The 26,268-nt window shown below is 41.0% G+C and overlaps 1 protein-coding gene across 3 annotated transcripts in view; it reads left to right on the plus strand.

Annotated features, from left to right (window-relative positions):
* Window positions 1–26,268, plus strand: part of DCLK1 (doublecortin like kinase 1) — a 338,663-nt gene that overhangs the window by 228,602 nt on the left and 83,793 nt on the right. For 2 of the 3 annotated variants that reach the window (XM_044913200.1, XM_021678290.1), the window contains exon 4: window positions 18,207–18,317. In XM_044913200.1, the coding sequence (XP_044769135.1) occupies window positions 18,207–18,317 (111 nt within the window). Of the gene's footprint in view, window positions 1–18,206; window positions 18,324–26,268 lie in introns of all 3 variants that reach the window. The other variant, XM_021678287.1, reaches the window with a different exon arrangement.

A 26,268-nucleotide genomic window follows, 5' to 3' on the forward strand; every position in this document is an offset into this window, starting at 1 on the left:
CCTGAGCCGAAGGCAGTCGCTTAACCAACTGAGCCACCCAGGCGCCCGGGGAGAGACATTTTTACTTAATGCCTTTCTTTACCATTTGGATTCATTCTTAGAAATCTGAATTTTGTAAAATTTAAGAGCATTTTTAATTTAAAAATCAATGCTCATATATTACAGAAAATTAAAAATGCAGAAAAATATATATTTTTTTAAATGTAATCTCTTGACCTCAGGGGAAAAACACTGTTAAAATCTGTTGAGAAATATCCTTTTGAAACATTTACTTGCATACATACGCACACTATACTCTTGTTTTATAATCCACTTTTTCACTCAAACATTCTATGTCATGTAATACTATTTTATAATACATTTTAAATAAATGTGTTCTTATTAATTGTATAGCTGTGATAGCCTGTTTGTGCATTTTCTTTTAATTTCCCTTCATAAATAGAAAGAAAAAGGTTTGAGAGAAGGCAGGAAGAGGTTTGTAAAAATAAAAATGTTACAGGTGAGGATTGAACAATGACTCCGAGAATCAAAAGCCAAATTCCTTCTTTTTTTTTTTAAAAGATCTTATTTATTTATTTGAGAGAGAAAATGAGAGAGAGAGCACATGAGAGGGGGAGGGTCAGAGGGAGAAGCAGACTCCCCGCCAAGCAGGGAGCCCGATCCTGGACTCCAGGATCATGACCTGAGCCGAAGGCAGTCGCTTAACCAACTGAGCCACCCAGGTGCCCAAGCCAAATTCCTTCTTAAAAAATAACATTATCACCAAATCCTTGCCGGGGGGGCGGGGGCAGGAGATGAGAAAACGAACCAGAATCACAAGATGCCTTACTATATTCCTAACAAAATTAACAAAAAGTAATTTAAATAATTAAAAGAAAAATGAAAAAAAATCAATAAATCTTCAGCTGTATCCAAACAAAGAAAGAAGAACAAGTCTACTTTAAAAAGTGGTTGCCAAGGAAGGACATGGAAAATTCTAGTGTGGCCCAGCATGACTTAGCTCCTAACTCCTAATTTGAGAAGATTTATTGCTTTCTTTTAACTTTTTTGCAGTTTGGATTTTTACAATGGGTATATATCATCTCTCTAAAAACAATAAATCCATTTAAAACATTTTGATGGATTATTTTCAAAGAACAAGAGGAAAATTATGCATTAACTGTTTATATTTGGCATGTATGAACATGCTTTCCTCCCTGAGTAGGACCCAGTAGACCTCACATAGAATCATGTGGTTGCTAAGAGACCATCATGTTTGATATCGTCTCTGTTAGCCTAAAGGATGTTTAGGTCTCTTTAATTTTTATTGGGTATATGATGTGCCAGGAAGGTTGAGGAGAACGAGATGACTTTTCTGTTTTCTAACGAGAACAGGTTTTTAGCAATTACTGAAATATATTTCTGCTAATATTTTCAGAAAGGAAAAAAAAAATCCTCTCTGTGAAATTGAACGTCTTTAAATATGGCTTGATACGTTTTCTTTGTTTTGGACATAAAGGTCCAGATTTACCATTAAATACAAGTTTACCTTAGCTCAACATTTCCATTTATTGGGTAAATATTTGAAGATGATAAGTCTAGCCACAAAAAGAAGTTATCTACTGTAGTCATTCAGTGAATTACTCTACCAGAGATAACTACTGTGGGGATTGCAGTAATGACTCATTTGTTTGATGGCTGAGGGCCAAGTGCAAATAGACTATTACCTGATTTCATACAGCTTCCCTGCAAGTCAACTATATTATCTCCCTGCTAACCAGACCCTTCTCACTGAAAGACCACAATCCCTCCAAAATCCTATATACTGTCATATTAGATGGCTGTCTTCCTATGACTACAATATTTATTAGCCTTGAAATACTATAACCCAGGGACTTACATAACTACTGAACAGGGAATTCATTTCAAACCACATTTGACCCCTTGTTTTAAAGGTGATCTTCAAATAGGTTTAAGGGAAATAAATCAAATTTTCAATCCATAGTCTGCTTTCTCCTAATAAAAAAGAAAAGAGGCTTTAAATGTTTCTAACCTTTTTCTTCTTTTCTTCACTTTGGAACAGAAGATTAATCACATCTACCCAGAGATTAATTTAATGTCTGTCATTTGGAATAGAAGGGAAAATAGATAAATGGCTCCTGAAGAGAGTACTTTAAAATTAAACTATACAACCAAGGATTTTATTAGGCCGTTGATGGGGAGGATACTTCTTATTAAAAAGAAAGTCAATAACAAGGAAACACAGGAAACAGGATAATAAATATTACACTTTTTGGCAAAAGTGAGGAAAGGAAATTTTAAGTTTTCAGAGTAGGAGATGGGAAATCCGTAAGAATTAACTCACCCTTAAAATGTCCCTCTCACATTGCATGACTGTGAAAGAATCTGGAAAGAAGAAATTGTTTAGAAGTTTGTCTGGTCCAGGAAAACTTTGTCATTCATAACTTTACCTGCCCTATATATGCGTGGGCATGCCTTCCTGCAAAGGTTTCTATTTGTATCTGATACTACTCTGTCCTTAACAAAAACCCTAGGTATAAGACTTAAGTGATTAAATGATGTTAATGAGGTCAGTTCCTAGATAATGATGGTCTTCCTCAGGTTTTCACAGAATAAAAAACTGGGGATTTTGTTTTAAAGATGATATTAATGACCACTCTCCCCAAATTCCCATTTTCTTATTCTTCCCTACACACAGCATCCTTTGTGATCTGTGAGCAGCCCAGATCCTGCAGCCAGAAATCCAGTGATCAGCATAATGGGTCACAAAAATGATGGCAATGATCTTGTCTGCTTGCACACCATTTTAACTGTTCCATCCAACACTCCAAGACCCATCCGAGCTGCTATCAGAGCAGCTCTGGCAGTAGCTGGGGTATTCCCCAGGAATGCCCATTTCACATTGGTTTAGCCATTTTCAGGGGTTAGCCTCCCTGCCTTGTCCATTCGAACAGGTCATCTGCAGCCCTTGGATAACCTGTGATTTTCCCCCAAGACTTTTAACATGTCACATCATTAGCTGTGTGTGACAAGTGTGTCACCTAAGAGATTGCCAAGTGTAGACTGTAGAATAGCAGGATTTATCTACCGAGGCATACTCTCACTCTGTCAAAGATAGAAGCAATTCAGAAACATTTCTTCTTTCAGTTGTATTGCAAGGTAATATTTGGGGAGTCACCATCCAGCTGAAAACACAGTTGCTTTCTCAGCATGGATGGTAGTAGGGCTAAAGGTTGGGAGGTTACCCTGGAGAAGTTTAGAATATATTATTGATCCTAGGTAGCGCGGTTTTTTTTTTATCTCTGACTTATATTAAACCTGCGAAACTTTGTCTCTGGGTTTTCAATTTTTTTTATCCTATTTAATCTTTAAAAGAAATAAACTGACTTGCTGTTTTCCCTGGAGCAGTGGAAGAGTCAGGAAACCTAAGACTAGAAAAGTGGTCCTAATGTGGGTGTTGTCTGGTTCATGTACTGAGTTATTTTAAAAAGAGAAGAATTTATTTCATCCCTGTTCCCTGGGTTCTTTCATGCCGCTGCCTTCAAAGAGTATCCTAGAAACCCATAGGCATAACTGATTCACAGAAAACTAATTTATATGCAGCACTTAATTTAATTTTTCCAGTGGATCTCCCTGGTGGCACTCTTCAGAGACTTTTAGAAAAGCAGTATCGCTTATGTGGCACCAATGGGGGACTCTTACTAAGATCTTTTTTTCTTTAGATAGGTACTTCCGTAATACACCAGGAAGTCACTAATTCTAAAGCCTTCTTGTAGTTAGAACAATAGTTAAGCCATTGCAGAAAAACATAACTGGCTGCCATACTTTTATGTATTTCCTTGGAAGGAAATGAAAGCTTTCTTAAGAACCTATTCAACCATTAGATAATATGTCTAGGGAAATTTTTTTTAAGATTTTTTATTTATTTCAGAGGAGAGAGAGAGAGCACACAAGCAGGGGGGAGGGGCAGAGGGAGAAGCAGTCAGCAGGGAGCCCAATATGGGGCTCGATCCCAGGAGCCTGAGATCATGACCTGAGCCAAAGGCAGACGCTTAACCAACTGAGCTATCCAGGCGCCCCTCTCTAGGGAACTTCTGCTACTATTTTAATTCCCTTTTTTAGGTGGTACATTATTTTAGGTACAGAACATCTTTATGCTATCTCCATAATAATTGTTTATGATGGAAGAACAATCACAAAATGTTTGCAAAGTTGTATTTCTTCGGACTACAGAATCATTACTTTATCATTACTTTTGCGTTCTAAGGTTCTGATTATTTTAGTTTTGGTTATGGGCTCACAAATCAGTAGCAGAATTATATATATATATATATTTTTTTAAAGATTTTATTTATTTATTTGAGAGAGAGAGAATGAGAGACAGAGAGCACGAGAGGGAAGAGGGTCAGAGGGAGAAGCAGGCCCCCCACTGAGCAGGGAGCCCGATGCGGGACTCAATCCAGGGACTCCAGGATCATGACCTGAGCCGAAGGCAGTCGCTTAACCAACTGAGCCACCCAGGTGCCCCAGAATTATATATTAATAAATGAATTCGAAGGGTTTATGTAGGGTATGACTAATTCAATTCCTGATTTTTTGTGCTCTAACAAATGTACACACTTGTGTTACCTGTTTCTTCCCTGAAGTAGCTGAGTTTTATCAACCCCTGTGATTGTCCTTATTCCTTGAAGGCAAAACCTCTAAATTAAATTCTATCCCAATGAGACTTTGCTCAGAAGTAGATTTGCATCACTATTCTTGAGTACCAGAATAGTTTTTTCGATCCCTTTTATAACCATGTAAGTTCAGCTTGTCATTTGTCATGACAGTTTGATTATTTTCTTCTACACCAGGGTTGGAATGTTTATTCCTGGTCCTACAGTTAGGGGTTTTTCTCCCCCTTGGTTTCCCTATTGAATTTTTATTTTTTCCTCCTTGAGATGACAGTGCAGGCTCAAAGATGATTTTGGTTGGAGAATTATCTTCTCAAGTCTTGTCTTTACCTCCAGACACAAAAGCAATGACTCCCAAATCTCATTTACTCAATGTGGAATCAGGTTTGGATGTCCTTTCTCAGGATGAGGCTCCGATGATTTCTCTTCAAATGCAGGTACCCCTTCCTGGTGGACAATCTCTATTCCCAATCAGACTTGATGTCCACTTCACAGAACATCTAGATGAGGGTAGGTGAATTTCGGGAAACTTCCTTTGTATGTAAGCCCCTCCCCCACCAAGAACATGGTCCTTCTGCTTTAACTGACCAGGTGATAAGCTGGATAGCGCAGGCCCACCTTGCACAGTGCCCTTCTTAACTGTACCATAGATACTTTTCTTGAGCTGTGTGCCTTCCAGTAAAGAAGTTCTAAACCTCTCTAGTTATAAAAAAACCAGGGTACCTATTAAAAATATAAATTTCCAGACCCATTGCATCAAAACATCTGGGAAAGGGATTTGGGAAGTTGAATGTTTACCAATAACCCTCAAGTGATTCTTATCATTAGGGAAGTCAAGAAACACTACCATTAAATATTGCTCTCTCAATAAGGTATAGGGCTATGTCTGTTATTTAATCCTTTCTAGAGCTACTAACTCCTATTTATTACCATCTATGGCCCTGTTTCTTAAATTATTCCTTGAGTGTTAGAATCATAGTCAGCTAAGGTGCTTGCTCATGATCTAGATGCCTGGCCTATGGGATTGGAATCTCTGGAGACTTGGGCCCAGGAACCTGTTGTTTTTTTTTCACATGCTCCCTTAGATCAGAGTTACTGATTCAAGGGTGCCCCTCCATAGTTTTAGCTTTATTGTGAATACAAATCACCAGGAACATTGGTAAAATGCATATTCTGATTCAGTAGGTCTGGGGTGGAGCTTAAGATTCTACAAGCTCCCAGGTGATGTTAAGGCTGCTGGTCCATGAACTACATCAGCACAAGGTACGAGAGAACTTTCCTAAACAAAATGGCCCAAACTATTGGACAGCACAGAGCCTATGACTTTGTTTTTAATGGGAGAAGAATAGACCCTATTGTTATCCAAACTGTACTAGTCCTAATCTCATTCAGGGGGCATAAGACAATTCAGAATAAAACCTTATCCTTTGTGAATGACACACCTGGCTTTCTCAACTGTCATTACTTTGTGTTGCCCACCAGCTCCACACCTTCACGTTTCCCAGTGAGCCCCCTTCCAGACCTCCTGACCATGAACCACTCAGACCAGTGCTAGGCCACCGGACCAAAGATGTACATTTATCCTTGTTTCTGCATGGCTAAGATAAAGTTGGTCATAAAGGAGCCTTACCCAAGGAGAGAGCTATCAAATTTAATTTCAGTTAATACTTCTATGGTTTTTTTTTTTTTTTGGCTTCCTTTATTTCCTTTTCTCTGGGAGGAGTTCATACTCACTTTCTAGCTTTCAGTTCTTGAGTAATTTATCTGTTTCTTATTTCTTATCTATCTTTCAGATCCTTTCTATTTTGTAGCTAATGAAAACCAGGTGGTCATGAGTTGCTCATAAATGTGAACTCTTATTCTTCTTCCAAAGTCTGCTTTCAGCTAGGTCTCTGGACGATAGTTTATTGTTTTTGAACATTTGAGTTGGGACCAAATCTAAAGTGGGACAGATATTTGTTGCTTTTTCAAGACTGATTTGTCTTGCTAATTCATCTCATTCTGTTAGTTTAATCCTTCTTTCCAAATGCCACATTGCACAATTACTTCAAACTCTGAGCCTCTGGATTTTCTTCAGTAATTTTCTTATCTGTATACCAGAGAATGGCAAAAGGTTTCTGGTCTATGGACCCACACCATCATGATCACCAGGAGATTTTTTTAATGCCCCGGGTCTCACTTCCAGTGACTCCAATTGAGTAGGTCAAGGGAAGGACAAGGATTTGTAAAGAGCTAGAAAATCTGTCCTTTATCCTGCAGGAAGACCATAGGCCTTGGTAAGCTTTTGGCTCTCTCCTGCCCTTTGGCACATGATGACACTGCATGTGCAGACCCCTCAGGAGGACTCAGCAGTACACCCACGAAAGATCGTGTAGGCTGAGATTTTCCTGCCCACCCACACCCCATCTGGTCCATCCTTGAGCTTCGTGGACTCGATCTTCACATCATACCCCGGGTTTTTCTCTTCTGTCCATTTCCATTACCTCTACCATGGTCCAGGCCACCATCCTTTCTCACTTAGATTAGCTCCTCTGAAACCCTTCCTCTACACAGCAGCAAGGGCGACCTTTTAGACTCACAAATGAAATGCCTTAGCCTAAAACCCTTCTATAACTTCCTATCGTGCATAATGTACAATCCAACCCTCTCCCTTGGTCTTCCCAATCCTGACTTGATCTGTCCTCTGCCTCCATTTCTTTCCTCTAATCTACACATGGCTGGCTCTGTCTTGTGTTCAGAGCTCACTTTCAATGTCCTCTACTCCCAGACACCTTCTCTGACCACCAGTAGAGAGAAACCAGTCACTCAGGCACTCACTGTCACATCATCCTTTCAATTCTTGGCAAAGTGCTTATAAAACCAGCGCTTCTCCTTGTTTTTGTTTTTTAAGGCCCATTTCCTCTACTAGAGGATAAATTCTATGAGGGTGTTACTCCTTCTCCCAATTGACCACTGTATCCTGGCTCCTAAACAGCAGGGACTTGGCGAATATTTTCACAATAAATGAATTTAAACTGAGCAGGAAGTATGAGCCACGGTTAGCCAGGTGAGGTGGTAGGAGGGCCAACTTGATTCTTGTGCATGGATATTAAAGTTCTAATGCTCAAAGGGAGGAGGATATTTAGGGCATGTAAGGAACGGAAATAATGTGTCCAAAGCAAAGAAGAGACAGAGGCTGAGGTAGACTGGAGTCTTACAGAGTATGCTAAGGATGTTCTCAAAAAGCAGCAAGGAGTCATGGAAAGGTTTTTGGCAGGGGAATAACAACAGATTTCCTGACAAAACTTCTCAAGAAAGGCTTGTCCTTAAGTTGTGTCACACGTGATGTTGTAGATTGAATAATCTGGCCACCCAAAGATATCAGCTCGGAAATGTTACCTTATTTGGAAAAAGCATCTCTGCAGATATAATTAGGTTAAGGATCTGGAGATGAGGAGATTACCTTGGATTGTCCAGGTGGGCCCAAACACAAATGTTCTCATATGAACCAGGCAAAAGGGGATAAAACAGGCACGCACAGCAGATGTTCATGTGAAGATGGAAGCAGAGATGTCAGTGATGTGGCCATGAGTCAAGGAATGCCTGGAGCCACCAGAAACTGGAGGAGGCAAGAAATGGATTCTTACCTGGAGCCTTCGGAGGGACTGCGGCCCTGCAACAGCTTGCTTTTGGTCTTCTGGTCTCTAACACCAGGGGTGGATAAATTTTGGTCACTTTAAGCCACCACGTTTGAGGTAATTTATTACAGCAGCATTTGGAAATTAACACACGCACTTTGCAAAAAAGAGAAATAGAAATAGAAATTCAGATGTGCACTGTCATGCATGGGAACCCACCCCATCAGTGTGGGCCCAGAGTGTGAGACTGGAGATGCTCGTTCATCTGCTGTTTCTTCAGTCAGCCTTTTTCCCTTGTGGATGTTCTCATGACTCTAATGGATGAAGGTAAGCCTGTTTCATACAACAAGATGCTTGACTCAAGCCAGCTACTTCCTTTTGTGCTAGGAGGGAATGCTGTGTGTGTTGTAGAAACAAAGAGCAACCAAACAAGATCATGCTAAGGCTATTTATCGTGAGTTTGCTAGAGCAAAGGAGTCAGCCACCATCATTTGCATTTTGGCAGAGACTTAAAGCAGGCAGAGGAGTGGGAAAGCTTTATAAACGGCGAAAAGGGAAGGCTTCAGGTGTGGGCTGATTGTTGGTGTGGGGAAGCTGTGGGTGGGCTAGCTATGTGATTGGCTGGGGTGCATATTAGCTTTCTCAGTTCTAAGTTGGAAACAGAGACAAAAATTAGGGGGAGCTGTCAGTTAGTAATCAAGTCTTGGCCATTTGGGGCCAATTGTTATGGGAGTTACTGGTTAGCTTCCTGGGTCTTTACTAGGGAATGCAACCTGGCTTGTGGCTAGTCTGACTTACAGCAGGCTGGCTTCCTGGCTGGTTACCATAGTTAAAGCTTTGGCTTCCTGGGCAGCTTGCTGCAAGTAGTGGGTCAGAGTGCTATTGTACTGTGGTCCAGCCATTGTCCATTTGTGAACTCAGTCACTCAGTGTTGTCAGACTTCAGCGAAGACCGAGAAGGCATCCCTCTTGACCTGGATGACATGCATGCATCTATCAACGGGAACACGTTGGCCAAAAGGCCCTCAGCATCTGTGATTTGTTCAAACCTCCCACCAAAGGCACATGGGTTTCTGATGAGAAGCTCCCAGCCAGCCAAGGGGTGCTTCTCAATTTTAGTAACTGCTTTACTTTAAAAAAGATGAAGATTGTTGGTGAGGTTGCATGGGCTAATGAAGAGGCAGCAGATCTTGGGCAAACAGCTGAGGACTGTCATAGAAAAAAAAAAGGCTGCCCTCAGGGACAAGTTTTCATGCTGATGAGGTTGGGCTTTTATGGGGAAAAGAAGCTTACCAACTCCACTTATATTTTAGACCTCCAGAAAGACAAGATCCTGACTTCCTATCAGAGAAAGGGTATGCGATTGTGTCGTTTTGAGGCAATTCTGCCTGGCTTAATGAATAGAGTTGCATATTCCCAGTCTCAATAGGTAACAACAGATATCTGTTGCACTCAGCTAAAGTGGCTCGGGTAGCACTATTTGGGGATGGGTTCCAAAAGTTTCATTGCAAGGTCAAATGGTCCCTGGAAGGGAAATGATGACTTGGAGAGCAGCTGAGTATGGGCAATGCTCTGGGCCCTTTTCCAACACTGAGATTTGTACAACACAGAGTGGAAGGCTTCTTTTTCAACACTGTGCTCCATGACCTTCTCCATTCTCCAGACTCTCAAGTGAGAAACCCCCAGTGTTTCAAGACCCCATGTCTCCATGTTCTCAGAGATAGGTAAAGCAATGGATGCTGATCCAATTTTAGCAGACAATTGGAAGACCTTCAGTGTTGCCAGTTGCATCATCTACACAGTAGTGGATTCATATAAGCCTGAACTATCAATTTGTGTTGGCCAGAGCTATAGAAAGAATGTACAATATGCATTGTTTCAGGGACCCAGGCAGGTGGTTAGTGACGGCTTCATTAACACCCTCAAGGAAGAATTTAAGAATTGATTGAAGACCACGGGAAACATGGCCTAGTAAAAAGACCCAGCAGTGGTTCTCAACCAGGCGCAATATGACCCCAGGGGACACGTGGCAATGTGTGGAGACATCTTCAGTCATCACAACTAAAGAGGTGCTACTGGCATCTAGTATGTAGAGACCAGGGGGCACTAAGCGGTACAGTTGGCATGAGGGACAAAGGAAAGAAAAATCAGTTTCGGGAAATGAAGACTTGGTGGAACAAGGCACAGAGCAGCTTTTCTTGCCTAGCATCTGGAGGTCTGCCTCTTTTTCTCCCTTCCCCCCAGGGCTGAAACTCAGAGACTGCATGACAAGCTGGCTGGGACCTTGTGGACGAGAACACTCGTGGGTGACAGAAACACGATAGCAAGAACCTGGGTAACCAGGCGAATCTCCTAGAGCAAAACTGTCCCCCGTCCCTGACCTCCCTATAACTCTCAGCTGTTACGTAGGAAAAATTAATTCTTATTTGACTATTAGGAAAAGGGAAAATATTTGGAGAAGAGAATCATTCTGAGTGGTGACTCTTGCAACGTTAGTGCAGAAAATCCCAGAGCCATCAAGCCTTGCGCAGAGGTTACATAAAGGAGTCTCAGCCGGCGAGTGCTTCCAGAGCTGGTTCGTGTTAGTTTCACAGCGAGCAGCCCCGGCTGTGGGAACACGTGTGCGCCATCTGGAGTGCTTAGCTGGGTGTTCTGAAAAGTTGTGGTAGGCCAGTCTAGGTGCTGGGTTTAGACACGCGTAGCTGTATTTTTAGAAGGTACTTAAAAAATCTCAATTTCTGGGACTTTACTCTCCAGCTAAGCGACTCCAACCAATGCCTTCACTTTCAGCTCAGTCTGCTACATACTTTGTTTTTTAAAAACTATGTTTTAGAGTGTTTCAGTCTTGACCGCTTTTATTCCAGACATGGTGCCTATGGAGCTGAGGGAAGTTACACTGGGTCCAAACCCCACAGCCAGTAGGGATGGGAATTCCACTGTAGTGTCAGGACTGACTCAGAATCCAGGTGGCACAGAATTGGGAGAACAGGCTTCGGTCCTTGCTGGGGAGATGCAGACTGACCCTTCCTGTAAGGAGCCTACATTTGGATATCCTATAATGCTGCAGTGAAGTGTGAAAATCATGTTTCTACAGAAGTAAACCTTGGTTGTCGGACATACCCAAGAATGCGCTGTTCAGTTCACCCACGGATGAACTGGACAGGCAGGGTGGTGAAGGCTTCGAAACCATGAGACAGACATGGTGAATCCCCCAGGCCCCAGAGGTGCTCCAGAGAGAGCTGGACAACCACTTCTAGAGATAGGAGAGAATATTCATGAATCGAGGAGAGAGTTGATTTGGTAACCACTGATAACCTTGAAGGATTCTCAGAGGGCTCCTTCCAGCTCAGAGCAGACGAACATGTAAGAGCAACTTGTTGGAGAGTTACAGACAGAATCCCGAGTTCTCTCTCGGTCATTGAGCTTGTGCCATTTTTATAAAAAGTCTCTAGAACCGAATGTGCTTCCTGACTCTCTTTTGCATATAACCAAAGAGAGGAATGTTATTCCATTTGGAGGCTTTGTGCCTTTGCCAAGTTGAGAGGAAGCTTGTCTTTGTAATCAGGATGGGGAGGAGAGCACAAAGCGTCTACTGCTCATGATGGATTCTTCCAGATGAACTTGCCCATCTCCTTAACGGTTCTGAACAACTGAATTTAGAGCAGATACCAGTTGAGAGGCCCCTGCCTGTATTCTGGCTGGTTTTGAAAAGAGAGTAAAAGAGTAAAAAGATAGCTTGTTTAAAGAATATTCCCTAGCTGGCATGCAGCCTGTCACTAAGGCTGTCTAGACACTTGGGAGCTTCCCCTTTGCTCTTCAAGAGTCTCCAAAAGGCACAGGTGGGCCCCCTTGAATGCTGTGTGAGCTCAGGTGAGCTGGTGGTGCCTGGGGTGGCATTCTGTCACCATTTCTCTTCTTTAGCACTTTCCACAACACTACAGCCTACCTACCAACTGTTTCCGAGTTGGGGGAGAATCTGCATAAGTGGAGGTTCTCATGCCACTGGGAACATGGCCAAAGAATTTATTCCTTTTCGAGTCTCTTCCCTATACATCTGCATCTGGGTTGTCTTCTAAATCTGTCCATTTCAGGAGGCTCATTTCTTAAATTGGGGTCCAGGGTGAAGGTGGGAAATGTTTTAACTTCTGTCTTACCGAATCTTGAGGACATCTGTAAGGCAAACATTAGTATAGACCATATGGTGAATGATACTTTCCCCTCTCACAGAACTGTGAATATAGGGACTTTCTAAAGCAGGGATTTAATTAAATCAGGTTCAGTCGCCAGAGACCCATATAATGTGTTTGATCTGATTTTCTATGCTTTGGGTAGGCTTCAACCTTTAATAGCAAGAGAAAGTCCTATCCCAAAGTTTCCTTCAAGTGGCTTACCTATAGTCCTTCAATATCGTCTTTCTTCTTTCCTTCCTTTCTTCCTTCCTTCCTTCCTTTCTTTCTCTTTCTTTCTTTCTTTCTTCTCTCTCTTTCTCCTCTCTTCCTTCCTTCCTTTCTTTTCAAGATTTATTTATTTATTTTAGAGAGAGAGGACAAGTGAGCATGAGGGGCAGAGGCAGAGGGAGAGAGAATCTCAAGCAGACTCCTTGCTCAGCAAGGAGCCTGATGCGGGGCTGGATCTCATGACTCTGAGATCACGACCTGAGCTGAAACCAAGAATCTGACGCTTAACCGACTGTGCAACCCAGGCGTCCCCAGTATGATCTTTCTTAAGGAGTGTCTGTGCTGCCCATTATCTCCATTGCCAAAGGAAATGCATCCCTCATAATACAAGGGTGCCAAAAATATCAGAATGAAGTGATACCTCCCCAAAACAAATGACCCCACAAGAGAGGGAGACTGGAGGGTGCTGTTTTCTTCCTTACCAGAGGCCATGAAAATGTCTTTTGTGAGAACAAATAAGGGTTTCTGTTTTACTGGCCATTTAGATGTGGTTTTAAGCTGACAAAGATTTTGGCATTCTCTCTAAAGTGATGAAGCATTTGTCCTTCACTGCATTTTTCTCCATTATAAAATACCATTCCCGTTTAAACTAATTAAAATACTTAAACTCTAAACTTTAATGGGAAAGATGGTTGGAATCTTTTGTATTTTTTTTTTTTCTAATTTATGGCTTGGAGCTGCCATTTTCGTCTTTCTTTATTTTGACCTTAGGAAAAAAAGCAGTTGCTGTCATTGTTTTGTTTCTGTTTTCTGTTATATTCAACCCTAGCCTTTCAGAATTATTCTAATTCCTTATATGAGTCATGAAGCTTCACTCTTATTCTGAAGGCAAGAGGTACAAGGTTTAAAATATTTATGATTATCTTTCAGACTCCATGACCCCTCCCAACCTACTACTACACTATAGCTCCACTTCTGAAAGACAGTTCATTGTTTTGTTTTGTTTTCTGATGCAATAGGCATCTTTTTTTTTTAAGATTTTATTTATTTATTTGAGACAGAGAGAATGAGAGACAGAGAGCATGACAGGGAGGAGGGTCAGAGGGAGAAGCAGACTCCCCGCTGAGCAGGGAGCCCGATGCGGGACCCGATCCCGGGACTCCAGGATCATGACCTGAGCCGAAGGCAGTCGCTTAACCAACTGAGCCACCCAGGCGCCCTGCAATAGGCATCTTGATAGAGCTGTAGCTTTAGTATCTTCAATTTTTAATTGAAATGGGAACTGGTTGTTTGCCAAGCTTCCCACTACCCACCATCACTCACTTGTTTGTCTGTCCCAACCATGGGCACTGATAGAAAACTTTCAGCTTTTATTCACGGTGGGACAGCTTGCTTAAGTGACAACGTCAGATCCCGGGGTCATGAGGAAGCCCCCAGTCCGAGACTAGGGTTTGGAAACAAGCTGGTTAGCCTCTCTGAGACCCAGCTTCCTTCTCTGTAAAATGAGAAGTTGGATGAGGTCAGTGAATAGTAAGAGTTCACACAAGTGGTAACAGGATCAGTAGCAATTTGGGCCAATATTTATGGAGGAACTTTACATGCCTTTTCGGATGCCAGGACTAGTTAGTACCAAATGGAGTGGGAGGTGGGGGGGGGGCAGACTAATACATGACTACTTTTGATAGGTTAATAATATGGTGAGAACCAAGTTCAAGAGAAGCTCTAGAAGCATGGTGGGAGCCCACGAGTTCTTCTCGATGCTTTGAAAATCAAACAAAACGCCTACATTGGCTCTGATAAGGCTGAGCTGCCTAACTGAAATGCCTAGTTTCTTTGTGGTAGCTGGAAAATGTCAACTGAGTGTGGTAAGACTGGTTCCATTATGCCGATCCCGAGCCCTGGTTGGTAGTCGTAGCCATAACCAGCAATTCTGGCACCTGTCACAAACCGCGTGCGACAAACCCTAAAATCAACTTTTTAATTCATGTTGCGGCTCACAGATGGGTGTTATTACCAATGTGCACCATCTGGTGGCTTTCTATTTTAACTTTTCATTCTTGCTCACTAGATACAGAGCTTTTTGAATTATTATTTTAAATGTAGTGACCTCTAAACATTCATGACCTGGGATGACCAGAAAGTCCTGGTCATCCTGCCCTCATTATGGTCCTGATTTTGAGTTCAAATGAGCAATGTATTATTACTTAAAACAGTTGGTTTCCTAAACCAGTGTTTTTCAAGCATGAGTTCCATGAAATAAAAATTAGCAAAAGAGAACCCTCAGTTTCAAAAATGATTTTGTTAAAAATGACTGCTGGCTAAAAGACTCCATACTGCACTACCAGGTGGCAAGTATTTCGAGTCCCAAAACTTTGTGTGTTCTTCATAATGCCTGCCGTGTTCAGCACTTGGCACACAGTGGACACCTGAAGCATGCCAATGGACCAGCAAGATCACAGCCATCTAATTTGGTTGCTAATATATTTCCAAAAGGCCAGGCCGGTATCCAAGACTAGGACAAACTCTAGGATTCATCGTCAGTTTTGTGGACGGAGCCTTGAGCTAAGTGGATGTCCTCTTTGCATGTTCCATAGATCTGTTTTGTGAATTAAAACCTCCGTAAACACACCTGTGGACACTGTCACCCCATGAGAACACTTTTTGTGGCTCTGGTCATATCTTCGATGTTATTCTGTTATATGTCTTGCTTACTTCTGTCTTTTAATTTTTGCTTTAAATTTTCCTTCTGTCTTTTAATTTATGTCCAGATGGATAGATTTCTTTCTCCTCTCTCTCTCTCTTTCTTTTTAAGAAATGGAATATTTCAGGACCATCTGGCCAGGCTAAAGCAGCCAACAGTGGCCCAAGTAACCATCAGGGAAGCCTGGGCACACTCAGTAATGCCCTGAATCATTTTGTCTCTGCTTTTGACTATGAGGCCACAACTACTAATACCTCAAGGTGGAATTTCTTTCCTTTCCTTTTTCCATCTGAAATCCTTCCTCTTCTTTTTGCACCCCCACCCCACCCCCACAGTTCAATGCATAAGGCTCTCCAGGAGACTTTCTCCATTATCTATTTGCAGGCTTGCAACATTTATATTTTATATACACTTACATTCCTTCTTTACTAAACAATGTGAACTACTTTGTTGGTTTGGGAAAAAGAGGAAAAGATGTTTATATAAAGCCATTCAGAAGGTATAAAGGAAAAAAAAACATGTTTTGAGCTTAGAAAATTAGAAATTGCATGAGTAGGGAAGAAAATTTCAAAGTCAAGCATCAGAATTAGATCTGGAATTATTATGATTTCTTTGTTATTGAAATATAAAATGGTAAAAAGTGCATAAGGGTTGGGGGCGCCTGAGTGGCTCAGTCGTTAAGCATCTGCCTTCGGCTCAGGTCATGATCCCCGGGTCCTGGGATCGAGCCCCGCATCGGGCTCGGCGGGAAGCCTGCTTCTCCCTCTCCCACTCCCCCTGCTTGTGTTCCCTCTTTCGCTGTGTCTGTCTCTGTCAAATAAATAAATAAAATCTTTTAAAAAAATGCATAAGGGGAAAGTTAATCAATTAGAATTCAATTTTAAACTACTATACTTAAAAAGAATACCACATTTAAAGCGAACGTATTTCAACAACTACTTACACAGTTAAATGTTTATAAAATGATAGACAAAGGGAAAGAACTTTAATACAGAGTGCATTCTTACAAACCAATAAGAAAAAGAACATCCCAATTGCAAATGGCCAAAAAACATGAGCAAATAATAGCAAAAGAATACAAATGGCTAACAAGCATATGGGGAAAAATATATAACTTTATTGGTAATCAAACAAATTCAGATTTAAGGCAACAGAGTCTGATATTTGTGTAGAAATTAAAATTTTTGGGGGCGCCTGGGTGGCTCAGTTGGTTAAGCGACTGCCTTCGGCTCAGGTCATGATCCTGGAGTCACAGGATCGAGTCCCGCATCGGGCTCCCTGCTCGGCGGGGAGTCTGCTTCTCCCTCTGACCCTCCTCCCTCTCATGCTCTCTGTCTCTCATTCTCTCTGTCTCAAATAAATAAATAAAATCTTAAAAAAAAAAGAAATTAAAATTTTTTGAGAAGATAGAACATAACCTCAGTGAGGGGTTAGGCTAATGACTACTCTCATACTCTGATGAAAGTACAGTTTGAGTCAGCTTGTCTGGAGGGCAGTTGGTCAAAACCTTTTCAAAAGTGCTTCGCTTTAGACTCACAATCCCACTTCCTTCAGCAGAATTTGTTAAGCATCTAAAATATACCCCCTGGTTTCCAGTAACTAGAAACTAAATTTCAAGGGCCAGGGGCTAAATCTATCCTAAAGAAATAATCAAATAACTGCACGCTCATTGAGAATGGTGTTTTGTTATTTATGATAGTGAAATATTGAACCCAAGTTAAATATCCAACAGTAGGAATTGGGCTAAGCAAATTATGGTACATCCATGTAGTAAAATGTTCCATTAAAGACAGGGTGAAAATGCTCACAATGTATCATGGTGTAAAAAGGCCTGGTAGCAGATCGACATATACAGACTAATCCCAAAGTTGTTTAAATAGAAAATGAGTAGAAAAAATTCTAGTTTGTATACCACCCTCCAAAAAAAAAAAAAAGTATCACTTGATAGATTTTTTTTTTTTTTATATTCTCCGTACTTTTCTACTCACGGTGAACATTGATTATCATTACAAGCATAAACATATTTTTTAATTATCCAGAGTGGTTTCTTCAGAACAAGATGGGTAGATTTACACAACATCATAATTGGTCAATGCAGCTCACTTAGAAGGAAATAAAAAAACCTCTTTGCTATTTAAGATGTTTAGTGTTAAATTTCACGAACACAAACACCAAGGATTTAAGTCTAATAAAAGCAAAGTTGTTTTACATCCTCGGGCCAAGAACCATCCTATAAACACAGTTGTGTGATGGCGCACACTCACACGGTGTCCTTGTAGCAGGGTGAAGTCATCTCTTCGCCGAGTTTCCTTCTTTTGAGCGAATGCTGTCATTTCTCACATATGGTAAAAAACCATCACTACCATTGCAAGGATCCCAAGAGCGGTAAATTGGGACCTGATGGGTGGAATCCTCCATCGCTGCATATCTTGGTTTATGAGATTGACCTTTTGTCTAACAGTTTTCTTGGAAGAAAGAACAATCTTTCCTGAAAGAAACACATGTACACAAATAACACAAGAGGTGGGTGGAGAGAAACCAACAAAAGCACCCTTTTTACCCCCAATCTCTCCAAAATATTATTGTAAACAAGGTAAACTAGAAGGCTTAGAGTATTATTTACTTCCATGTCTAAGATGCCCACTCTGCCCTTTTCTCATTGTTTTCTTGGTTCTTTTGTTCTAGATAAGCACAGGGCTGGCAGGAAGTGGATGTGACTGAGGGGGGGCCATATATGTCTGTCTCCGGGTTTACTGTGCATTTTGAATGGTTTATGCCATGATCCTATAATGACGTGTGGTTGTTGTCCTTTCCCCCAGAATGTCGAGTGGTGAAGTCCACTTCTTACACCAAAATAGCTTCATCATCCCGCAGGAGCACCACCAAGAGCCCAGGACCTTCCAGGCGCAGCAAATCCCCTGCCTCAACCAGCTCAGGTAAAGCATCAACGGAGATGAAGAAACTGTCTTTTTTCTGACGCATGATGAGCAGAGGGTGTGTGAAGCCCAGAGTGTGAGGTTTTTAAGATAGAGTAGATTCCGGTTTACAATTTTAGAACAAGTTGGAGTGGTGGAACAGATTTGCCAGAGTCTAGCAGGTTAGCTTTAAGGAAAAGCACCGAGCTTGGGAAAACTTACTTAGCAAAGACTCAGGAAACCCAGATTTGCCCACAAATAGAAGTATACCCCCGACTTGCTTCATTTCTACTACAAAAATCAGTTTTTCAGGCTAAGAGCCCCCAGCCCCGGAAGTCTCTGTTGAAGCGTTTATTCTACTTGGGACTGGCTTACGAGGAGTTTCCAATTTGTCTTTGCTGAACTTCCGTATAACATCCATTTTACTTTGGACCCCAGCGTGGCTCTGGAGCTCAAAGCAGGGAGAATGAGAACCTGGGGCAGGGAAGCTGTGGGGACTCTGGGTCTGTGTCCTGTCTCTCAGGGCCTCTAGCGCTGGTGCTAGAACAGGAGGTATACTCACAAAGTGACCATCTCAGCCCTACGTCTTCCTTCTTCGGTCTTAAAAATGATATGCGCCAGTTAGAAGGTGTGTGTTTGGTTTGGTTTGTTTGTTTGCTTGTTTTTCTTTTTGGTTTCAGGCAGAAGGTCTATTTCACTATTGAACGGAATTATTTATTAAATAATATAAACTGTTAAGTGGGAATTTATTAAATGATACATCAAGGTGATTGTCTCTAATTTCATGAAGACAGAGAAGCTTTTATAAATAGAGGCAGAGACCTTTGGGGCCTACACGGAGGCCTTCTTGCACTCGCCAGCGTGGGCCCAGAGGCATGTGCAAAAATCTCTAAGCTGGGCCTCCAAGGCCTCTGGCATCCCTCACCAGCTGTTAAACTACAGTGTAAGTTATAACCTCCGTATTTAAAAATAGAGGTGCTATGATCTGTTTTTCCTAATAAAAAATAAAACCATAACCTCCAAAGTGAGTCTTGGAAAAAGGAACTCTTAGTAAGCTGCATAGCTAGAGCACCCAGCTCAACTTGGTTCTCTAAGAGTTACCTTCTCCCTGGGCTTTCACTGATCGCAGATATTCCCTAGATCTTCTCCTTTAACACTCCCGCTAAGGGTGGCAACAATGGGCGGCCCCTGCCCCCTTCTCACAGCATGCCCTACATCATAAGCAGTCAGGGAATGCGTCTCAGATCATGTTTGGTACTTGAGATGCAGCTTGTTTGCTCCTCCTAGTTTAAGGGTGGGCTGAGAACTCCTTCCTTAATATGCACCCAGATCGGGTGGAACCCTGCAATGACACTTTGCTAACGGGTAAGGTATTGAGACTCAAAGTTTAGAGTGCATGAATGTCACTTGGGAACGCGGTAAAGTTTGTCATTCTGACTGCCGCCCCCACCCCTCAGATTCTGATGAAGGCCAAAAACCTATGTTTTAGCAAGCATTCTAGGTGATTTTAATCAGATGGTCTTTGCACCATACGATCAGAAGCAGTGGGTTAAGGAGGAGGTTCCCAAAATGTGGTTCCCTGGACCAGCAGTATCACCATCACCTGAACACGTGTGAGAAATGCAGTCTTGATGAGCCCCCTCCGCAGACCCACTGAATCAGAGACCCTGGAGCGAGGGCCCAGCCATCTGGGTTTTCACAAGCCCTCCAGGTGATTCCGATGCTCATCCAAGTTTGAGAACTAATGAACTACAGATAACAAAAGGGAAATAAATACACGGAGTCATTTGACCCTGCATAACCTGGCGAGCGATACGGCTTGCTCATCTTCATTTATTGACATAACAGCAATGACATCCTCTGCTTGCTTCCAAGTGGCGATGTCCATCTTTAACCCTTGCAACCCAAGAGCAGAGCTCTAGATACCATGAAGTGTAGGCCCAGGTTATATTGACCCACCTTCAGAGAGCCAATTACCTGGGACAAGAGAGAATTCCTGTCTGAAGATCATCCCTTCCCTGGAAACAGATAGGGGGAATGTCTTTCCCTTCAAGAGAGATACCACCTACACACAGACCACATTTGTAGAGGTTCACAAATTAACCTTGTTGATTAAGCTTGTTCATTAACCAGCTAACAGGTTAAAACTGAGCTCTTGTGAGCATGTTCAGTCTGGACCAAAGAACACTGCTCATTTTCTCTGAGCAAACCTGGGCTATCGAATGAACCCCCATGGAGCAGTAGGAAGAAAGAGGTCATGGGCCTAGCCAGCCTGTTGCCCCTAAAATCTTGGCTATTTAGTATAATCATGAAAAGTTATGAAGAACAAAGAAGCCCCACATTACCTGGAACATTGGCAATACTATTAAAAACAACAGTATTAAAAAACAAAATTAGTCCCCAATCCAAAACGAGTCTGACATTGACAAATTTTTTTATCTTTTCTCTCTTCTTTCTTAGTATATACCAGGTGTAGTGGGGGAAACATCTAATAATGGGTGATTAGCCAAATTCTTATGTCTTTTACAGTATAGCTATTTCAACAGAATCTATATGCATTATTTAAGCGCTATAGCTATTGACTTTTTGTTGTTTTTAACAGTTTTTAAAATGTTGGTTTAGTTTTATTTTTTTAATTGAAGTAGAGTTGACACACAATGTTGCATTCGTCTCAGGCATACAGCATAGTGATTTGACAAGTCTATACCTTCTGCTGTGCTCACAAGTGTAGCTCCCATCTGTCACCAGATAACGCTATTTATAAGGCCATTCACTACATTCCCTATGCTGTGGCTTTTATCTCCGTGACTTATTCATTCCATAACTGAAGCCTGTATCTCCCACTCCCCTTCACCCGTATTGCCCATCCCCCAACTCTCTCCCTCTAGCAACCATCAGTCTGTTCTCTGTATTTATGGGCCTAGCTCTGCTTTTTCATTTGTTTATTCGTTTAACAGGTTTTATTTTTCAGACCTGTAGGCAGGCAGTGAAGTGCTCCTAGGTTTGGGCAGAATTTTTTTTTTTTCTTTTTTTCTTTTGTCCTCACAATTCAAGGAAGGGGGATAAGTCAAATTTTTGTGCACATGTCAAAGAACAGAATCATGAGATCTGGAGTAGTTATGGTCTGCTGCTAAGTTTTCTACTACAGATGCAAAATAAGTGTCCTCACGCTTTCTGTCTGATTGTGGCAGCCAAGATTGAATGAGGGAATACAAGAGAAAAACATAGAGAGTTTTTGCGACTCAGAAATAACCTTGCAAATAGTGAAAAACCTGTTTTACTCCAAAAATGAATCTAAAATTTGAGTTTACAAAAAAGAATCATGAATCTAATTTTAAAAAGATAATTATGAATACGGGAAATTATTGCACTTTAGAATTAACTGGTAACATAATCACTACTCAGCATCTCTAAGATTATATAAATCTCATAAATATAATATATCTAATATATCTAATTATAATCTTATAAATATAGATGAATTATAATTTACCAAAAGTAATTTCAGAAACTCTAAAAAGCAGACAGGCAAATGTAATGAATGCATGTATATTCATCACTGCCAACATTTGTAACTATTCTTTTTAGAAGTTTAAGATCGGTAGGATGCATTAACCTCAAAATCAATAGATTTTTTTCAAACAAGCATTTCTCTTGTGTTCCCCTGAGCCCTTTCAACTCTAGTTAAAGTCTGGTTGATTTGACCAGCACTAACCTGGAATTTATGATAGGTGTGCCATGCTGGGTAACATCGTTTACATTAAGAGAGTGGAATCCGAATCCATTCTAAAATTAAACTTCACTCAAGGTATTTTTAACTTCTAGGTCAAAATTAATTAAGTGGCACTGATCGTATTTTGTTTAACGTGATTCCTTTATGCATATACAGTTTTGCATTTTGATCTAGAAAGTACGCCATGCAACCATTTCTTGGTTGTGTAACAGCTTATAATATGCAATGACCCTCTCTTGATTCTGACTTGCTACCAAATCTTATCACCTTCCTCTGGATGATTCTAATTTAGAGAGGGTTTACAGAGCAGCAATACCCAGTCACAGATTTGTGGATTTTATCAATGTTCCCAAGACCACTCTCTTTCCCTGGACCCAGAGTTTAGGAAGTGCAGTGGTATTTCCATTTCTTTTCTGGGCAAACACAGCTGCTAGATGTCAGGGAAGTGCTGCCTCAGTCCCCTCCACTGTGCTTGCTTAAGACTCCCAGCTCCAAAAAAACAAAACAAAACAAAACAAAACAAAACGACTCTCAGGTCCACTCAAGTTGTGGCTCTTAAACCCAGTGGAAAGGAGACTGAATTATCTCCAAATTAATTGCATCTCCATTTTCTTAAAATGGTCTGTTCACTGTTTTTCAGAAATCATAAAGACTAGACTGTGAATAATTTTACTTTCATACCTCTTAAGCACTGATGTAGCCCCAAACCCAATTACCACCATGAACCTGACTTTCTAACATTAAAGAATCTTTGTTTCTCCCCGTAAAGTATCAACTCAAAGTTTGAAATGATTTTTATTTCAGTTGTTCAATTTCTACTTCCAGTGTTCATCATCCTATGTTATACAGAGATTATTGCATAGTATACAGTTAAGATTTGCTCAGTTTTCATGCCATGCTGCTGTTCATGGTAATACTGTTAACATATTTAAATGACATCAGAGTTTACATAGGATTTTTCTATCTTTGATTTCTTTTGATTCTCCTAACCATCTTCCAACTACAATCAAGACAGGATAATATCATCTGTTACATAATAATATAGCCTGTTTTTAGAAATGAGGAAGCAGCGAGGGCTAGGGGTACTGCTTGGCTTAGAGTGACAGTTAATCGTGGCAGCTCAGGGCTGGCACCTGGGGCTGGTGCTCCAGACAAGGGAGGCTGGCCATCCTCGATATCGGTTTCTTCACCTCTGTTTATGAGAGATTTGATCTCCAGGAAATCACTAATACAGTACCTAGTTTAACATTGCAATTTACAACAACATAACTTTGCAAGAGAAGCCTAAGTATTAGTCCCAAGACCAGCATTCCAGGAGGTGAAATGATTCGCTCCAACTTCATGATGTATGGTCAGTGGTAGACAGAAACTTCCCTGTGTAAGTCAGTGGTAGAACAAGAGTGAGAATCCTCTATAAATCTTCTCTTCGTCCCTTACGCATTCTTCTTCTTGGAACTGAAGGAAGCTAGAAGTGATTTATTAATATAAGGTGTTCATTTACACATTCAGAAATATCAAGTGCAGGTCTGCTAGGCATTTGCTAGGCACTAATAATGCAGAGATGAAAGAAACAGTCTCTATTCTCAAGAAGCATACAGGTCAAGCCCCCTAAATAATTTATAGATAACATAATTCACATACCTGTTGAATTATTATTACTCTCCTTAACAGAGAGAATCTGAAAAGGCAATTGGAACTAGAAAAAAAAGAGAAACCAGGAGCCTTAATAACACTCACGAAGAATAATGAGCCCCCAGATAATTGTGCGCCAAGACTTTGAATGCAATTATCACTAAGAAATGGGAAAAGTGGTTTTTAGTTGCTTCTTAAAGAAACAAGGATATATAAGGGTATCATAAAGAGTGTTTAATATGGGTTGAATCTTTATTCATGTGTGTTTATCTTTGGAACACAGACATCTCATAAAATGTGTAATTTAAAAGTGAAATTCTTTTAAACAAATTCCTTTATCTGCACAAGGAAGTTATAACAAAATATCTCCAATATAAAAGTATACTATGCATCAATTTTATTTCTATAAAAACGGATAATGTTCAGTTTTGCTTTATATTGTTTTCTTAATATTAAAAGTGTAAGAAAACCACATTTACCTACCTTGAATTTTCATTACTGCAGTTCTCCTTAAAACTTACAGATTTCAGAATTTTGACCTCTTCATGGATCACTTAGAAGAACTTTGTGGTTTTTTTGTTTGCTTTAGAGTTTTTATTCCCATTTAAACGGATGGTCATCTTTTTATCGTAAGATAACACCTGTTTAGACTCTCTCTGTGTAGAAGCCAATGGCAAACATAATGGAGCCCCAGTGAGTGCCATGAATTCAAGCACGAGCTGATGGACTTTCTTGCCCTTTATAAGTCTATAGTCTAAGGTAGGAACCCTCCTGGCAACAACTGTTCATTCAGCCAATATGCGTTGAGATTCCACCATTGACCAGCAGTGCTGGGTACTGGAGATGTAAGGGTAAACATTTGACAGAGGGAAAGTTGGGTGACTTAGTTAATGACTTTCTACCATGACTGAGGCACCATTCTGTCCTCCCCAGACTTCACACTTGTATGTGACTCTGGAAATCCTGCAGTTTTCTTATTTATGCTATTCAAATTTGCTTTTTTTACAGTTATATAAAAATATTTTATGCAACATATGCAGATAAGACAGAAATCAAGCTGGGGAAGCAAAGAGAATTTTAATCAGCTTTCTAGTCCAATATGTCAACTTTTTTTGATTTCTTTCAAACACCTTCAAAGGCAGATTGCTAGCTATTATTTTTTTTTAGCTCAGTCTTTTCCTATAATGTAGATTTCAGCCTTCTACATTCTATGGAGGACGTTTGCTGCTTTGGGGTTCTGAGGGAATTCTTTTTTTTTTTTTTTTAAGATTTTATTTATTTATTTGAGACAGAGAGAATGAGATACAGAGAGCATGAGAGGGAGGAGGGTCAGAGGGAGAAGCAGACTCCCTGCCGAGCAGGGAGCCCGATGCGGAACTCGATCCAGGGACTCCAGGATCATGACCTGAGCCGAAGGCAGTCGCTTAACCAACTGAGCCACCCAGGCGCCCCCGAGGGAATTCTTGAAAACAAAATGCACCAAGAAAATCAAGGGGGCTGATGATTCATCTCTTGTGTTTTTAGAATTTTCTCCTGCATGTAAAGCTCAGTCCTCCTTCCATTCTCTTTCCCTGCACCTATCAATTCCTGCTAGTGCTCACCCTCAGCAGGTGAGTGTCTCCAAAGGTACTTTTCGAAGCTTTGAACGATTATCTCGACCCACTCTCTCTAGGGGACAGGCAGCACCCTCCATCAGCTGCCTTTATGAACTCCTCCCTGGAAATGCCCCATATTAATTAAATGAATATTTCCTGAACATCTGCTGTGTTCCAGGCGTGTATTTGGTCCCAAGGATGCAAAGATGATTAAACCACAGTTCTTGTCTTCAAGTTGCTTATATTCTTGCGTTCAAGTTGGGAGATAAGCTTATATATACCACTTAACTGTAATAGTGTAGAACGTGCCATGACAGCCCAGAGGAGGAAAGGGTTAGATCTCATGCATGGGGTCAGGGAAAACTTCCAAGAGAAAAGGACTTAACGAATTGAAGGATCCTGCTAGGATGGTATCAGCACTTGAAGAAATAATGTGAGGTAAGGCACAAAGGCACGAAAGTGTACAGCGTATTTAAGGAACAGTTGTTAGTCTGACAAAAACGAATGATGGATTGGAGGAAAGGGTTGGAGAAGATGGTGGTAGCCACGTTGGTTGTGGTCACTGCATGGGCTCATGAAGGTGTGTTTTTGTTGTAGGTTTTAGGGGATGAATGAGAATTTTAGGTAAGACCATGATTTGATTTTTATTTGAATTTTAGAAACAATGGTGCAGTGGTAGAGAGGGTAGCTACACAAGGGGCCAAGGGCCACGGAAGGCTCTATGAGGCTGCTGCAGTCATGCTGGAAAGAAATTGTCAGGAAAGAGTTTAAACAGCAATGCTGGGCCTGGGGTAGACTTTGAAAAGGAAATGAACCAGGAATTTAACTGGATATGAGGCCAGAAGAGGAGAGAAGAATCAGAGATGAGGAGCAGGTCTGAGCATTGAGGAGGAGTGGTAGGTAAGTACATTTCAGATGTGTGGAGTGTGAGTTGCTTTGGAAACATCTGTAGGCAATTAGGAATCAGGAACCGTATTTAAGTCAGATTTGAATCAATGATAGGTAT

This window comes from Neomonachus schauinslandi, chromosome 3, assembly GCF_002201575.2.
Source record: "Neomonachus schauinslandi chromosome 3, ASM220157v2, whole genome shotgun sequence".
Taxonomy (NCBI): domain Eukaryota; kingdom Metazoa; phylum Chordata; class Mammalia; order Carnivora; family Phocidae; genus Neomonachus; species Neomonachus schauinslandi.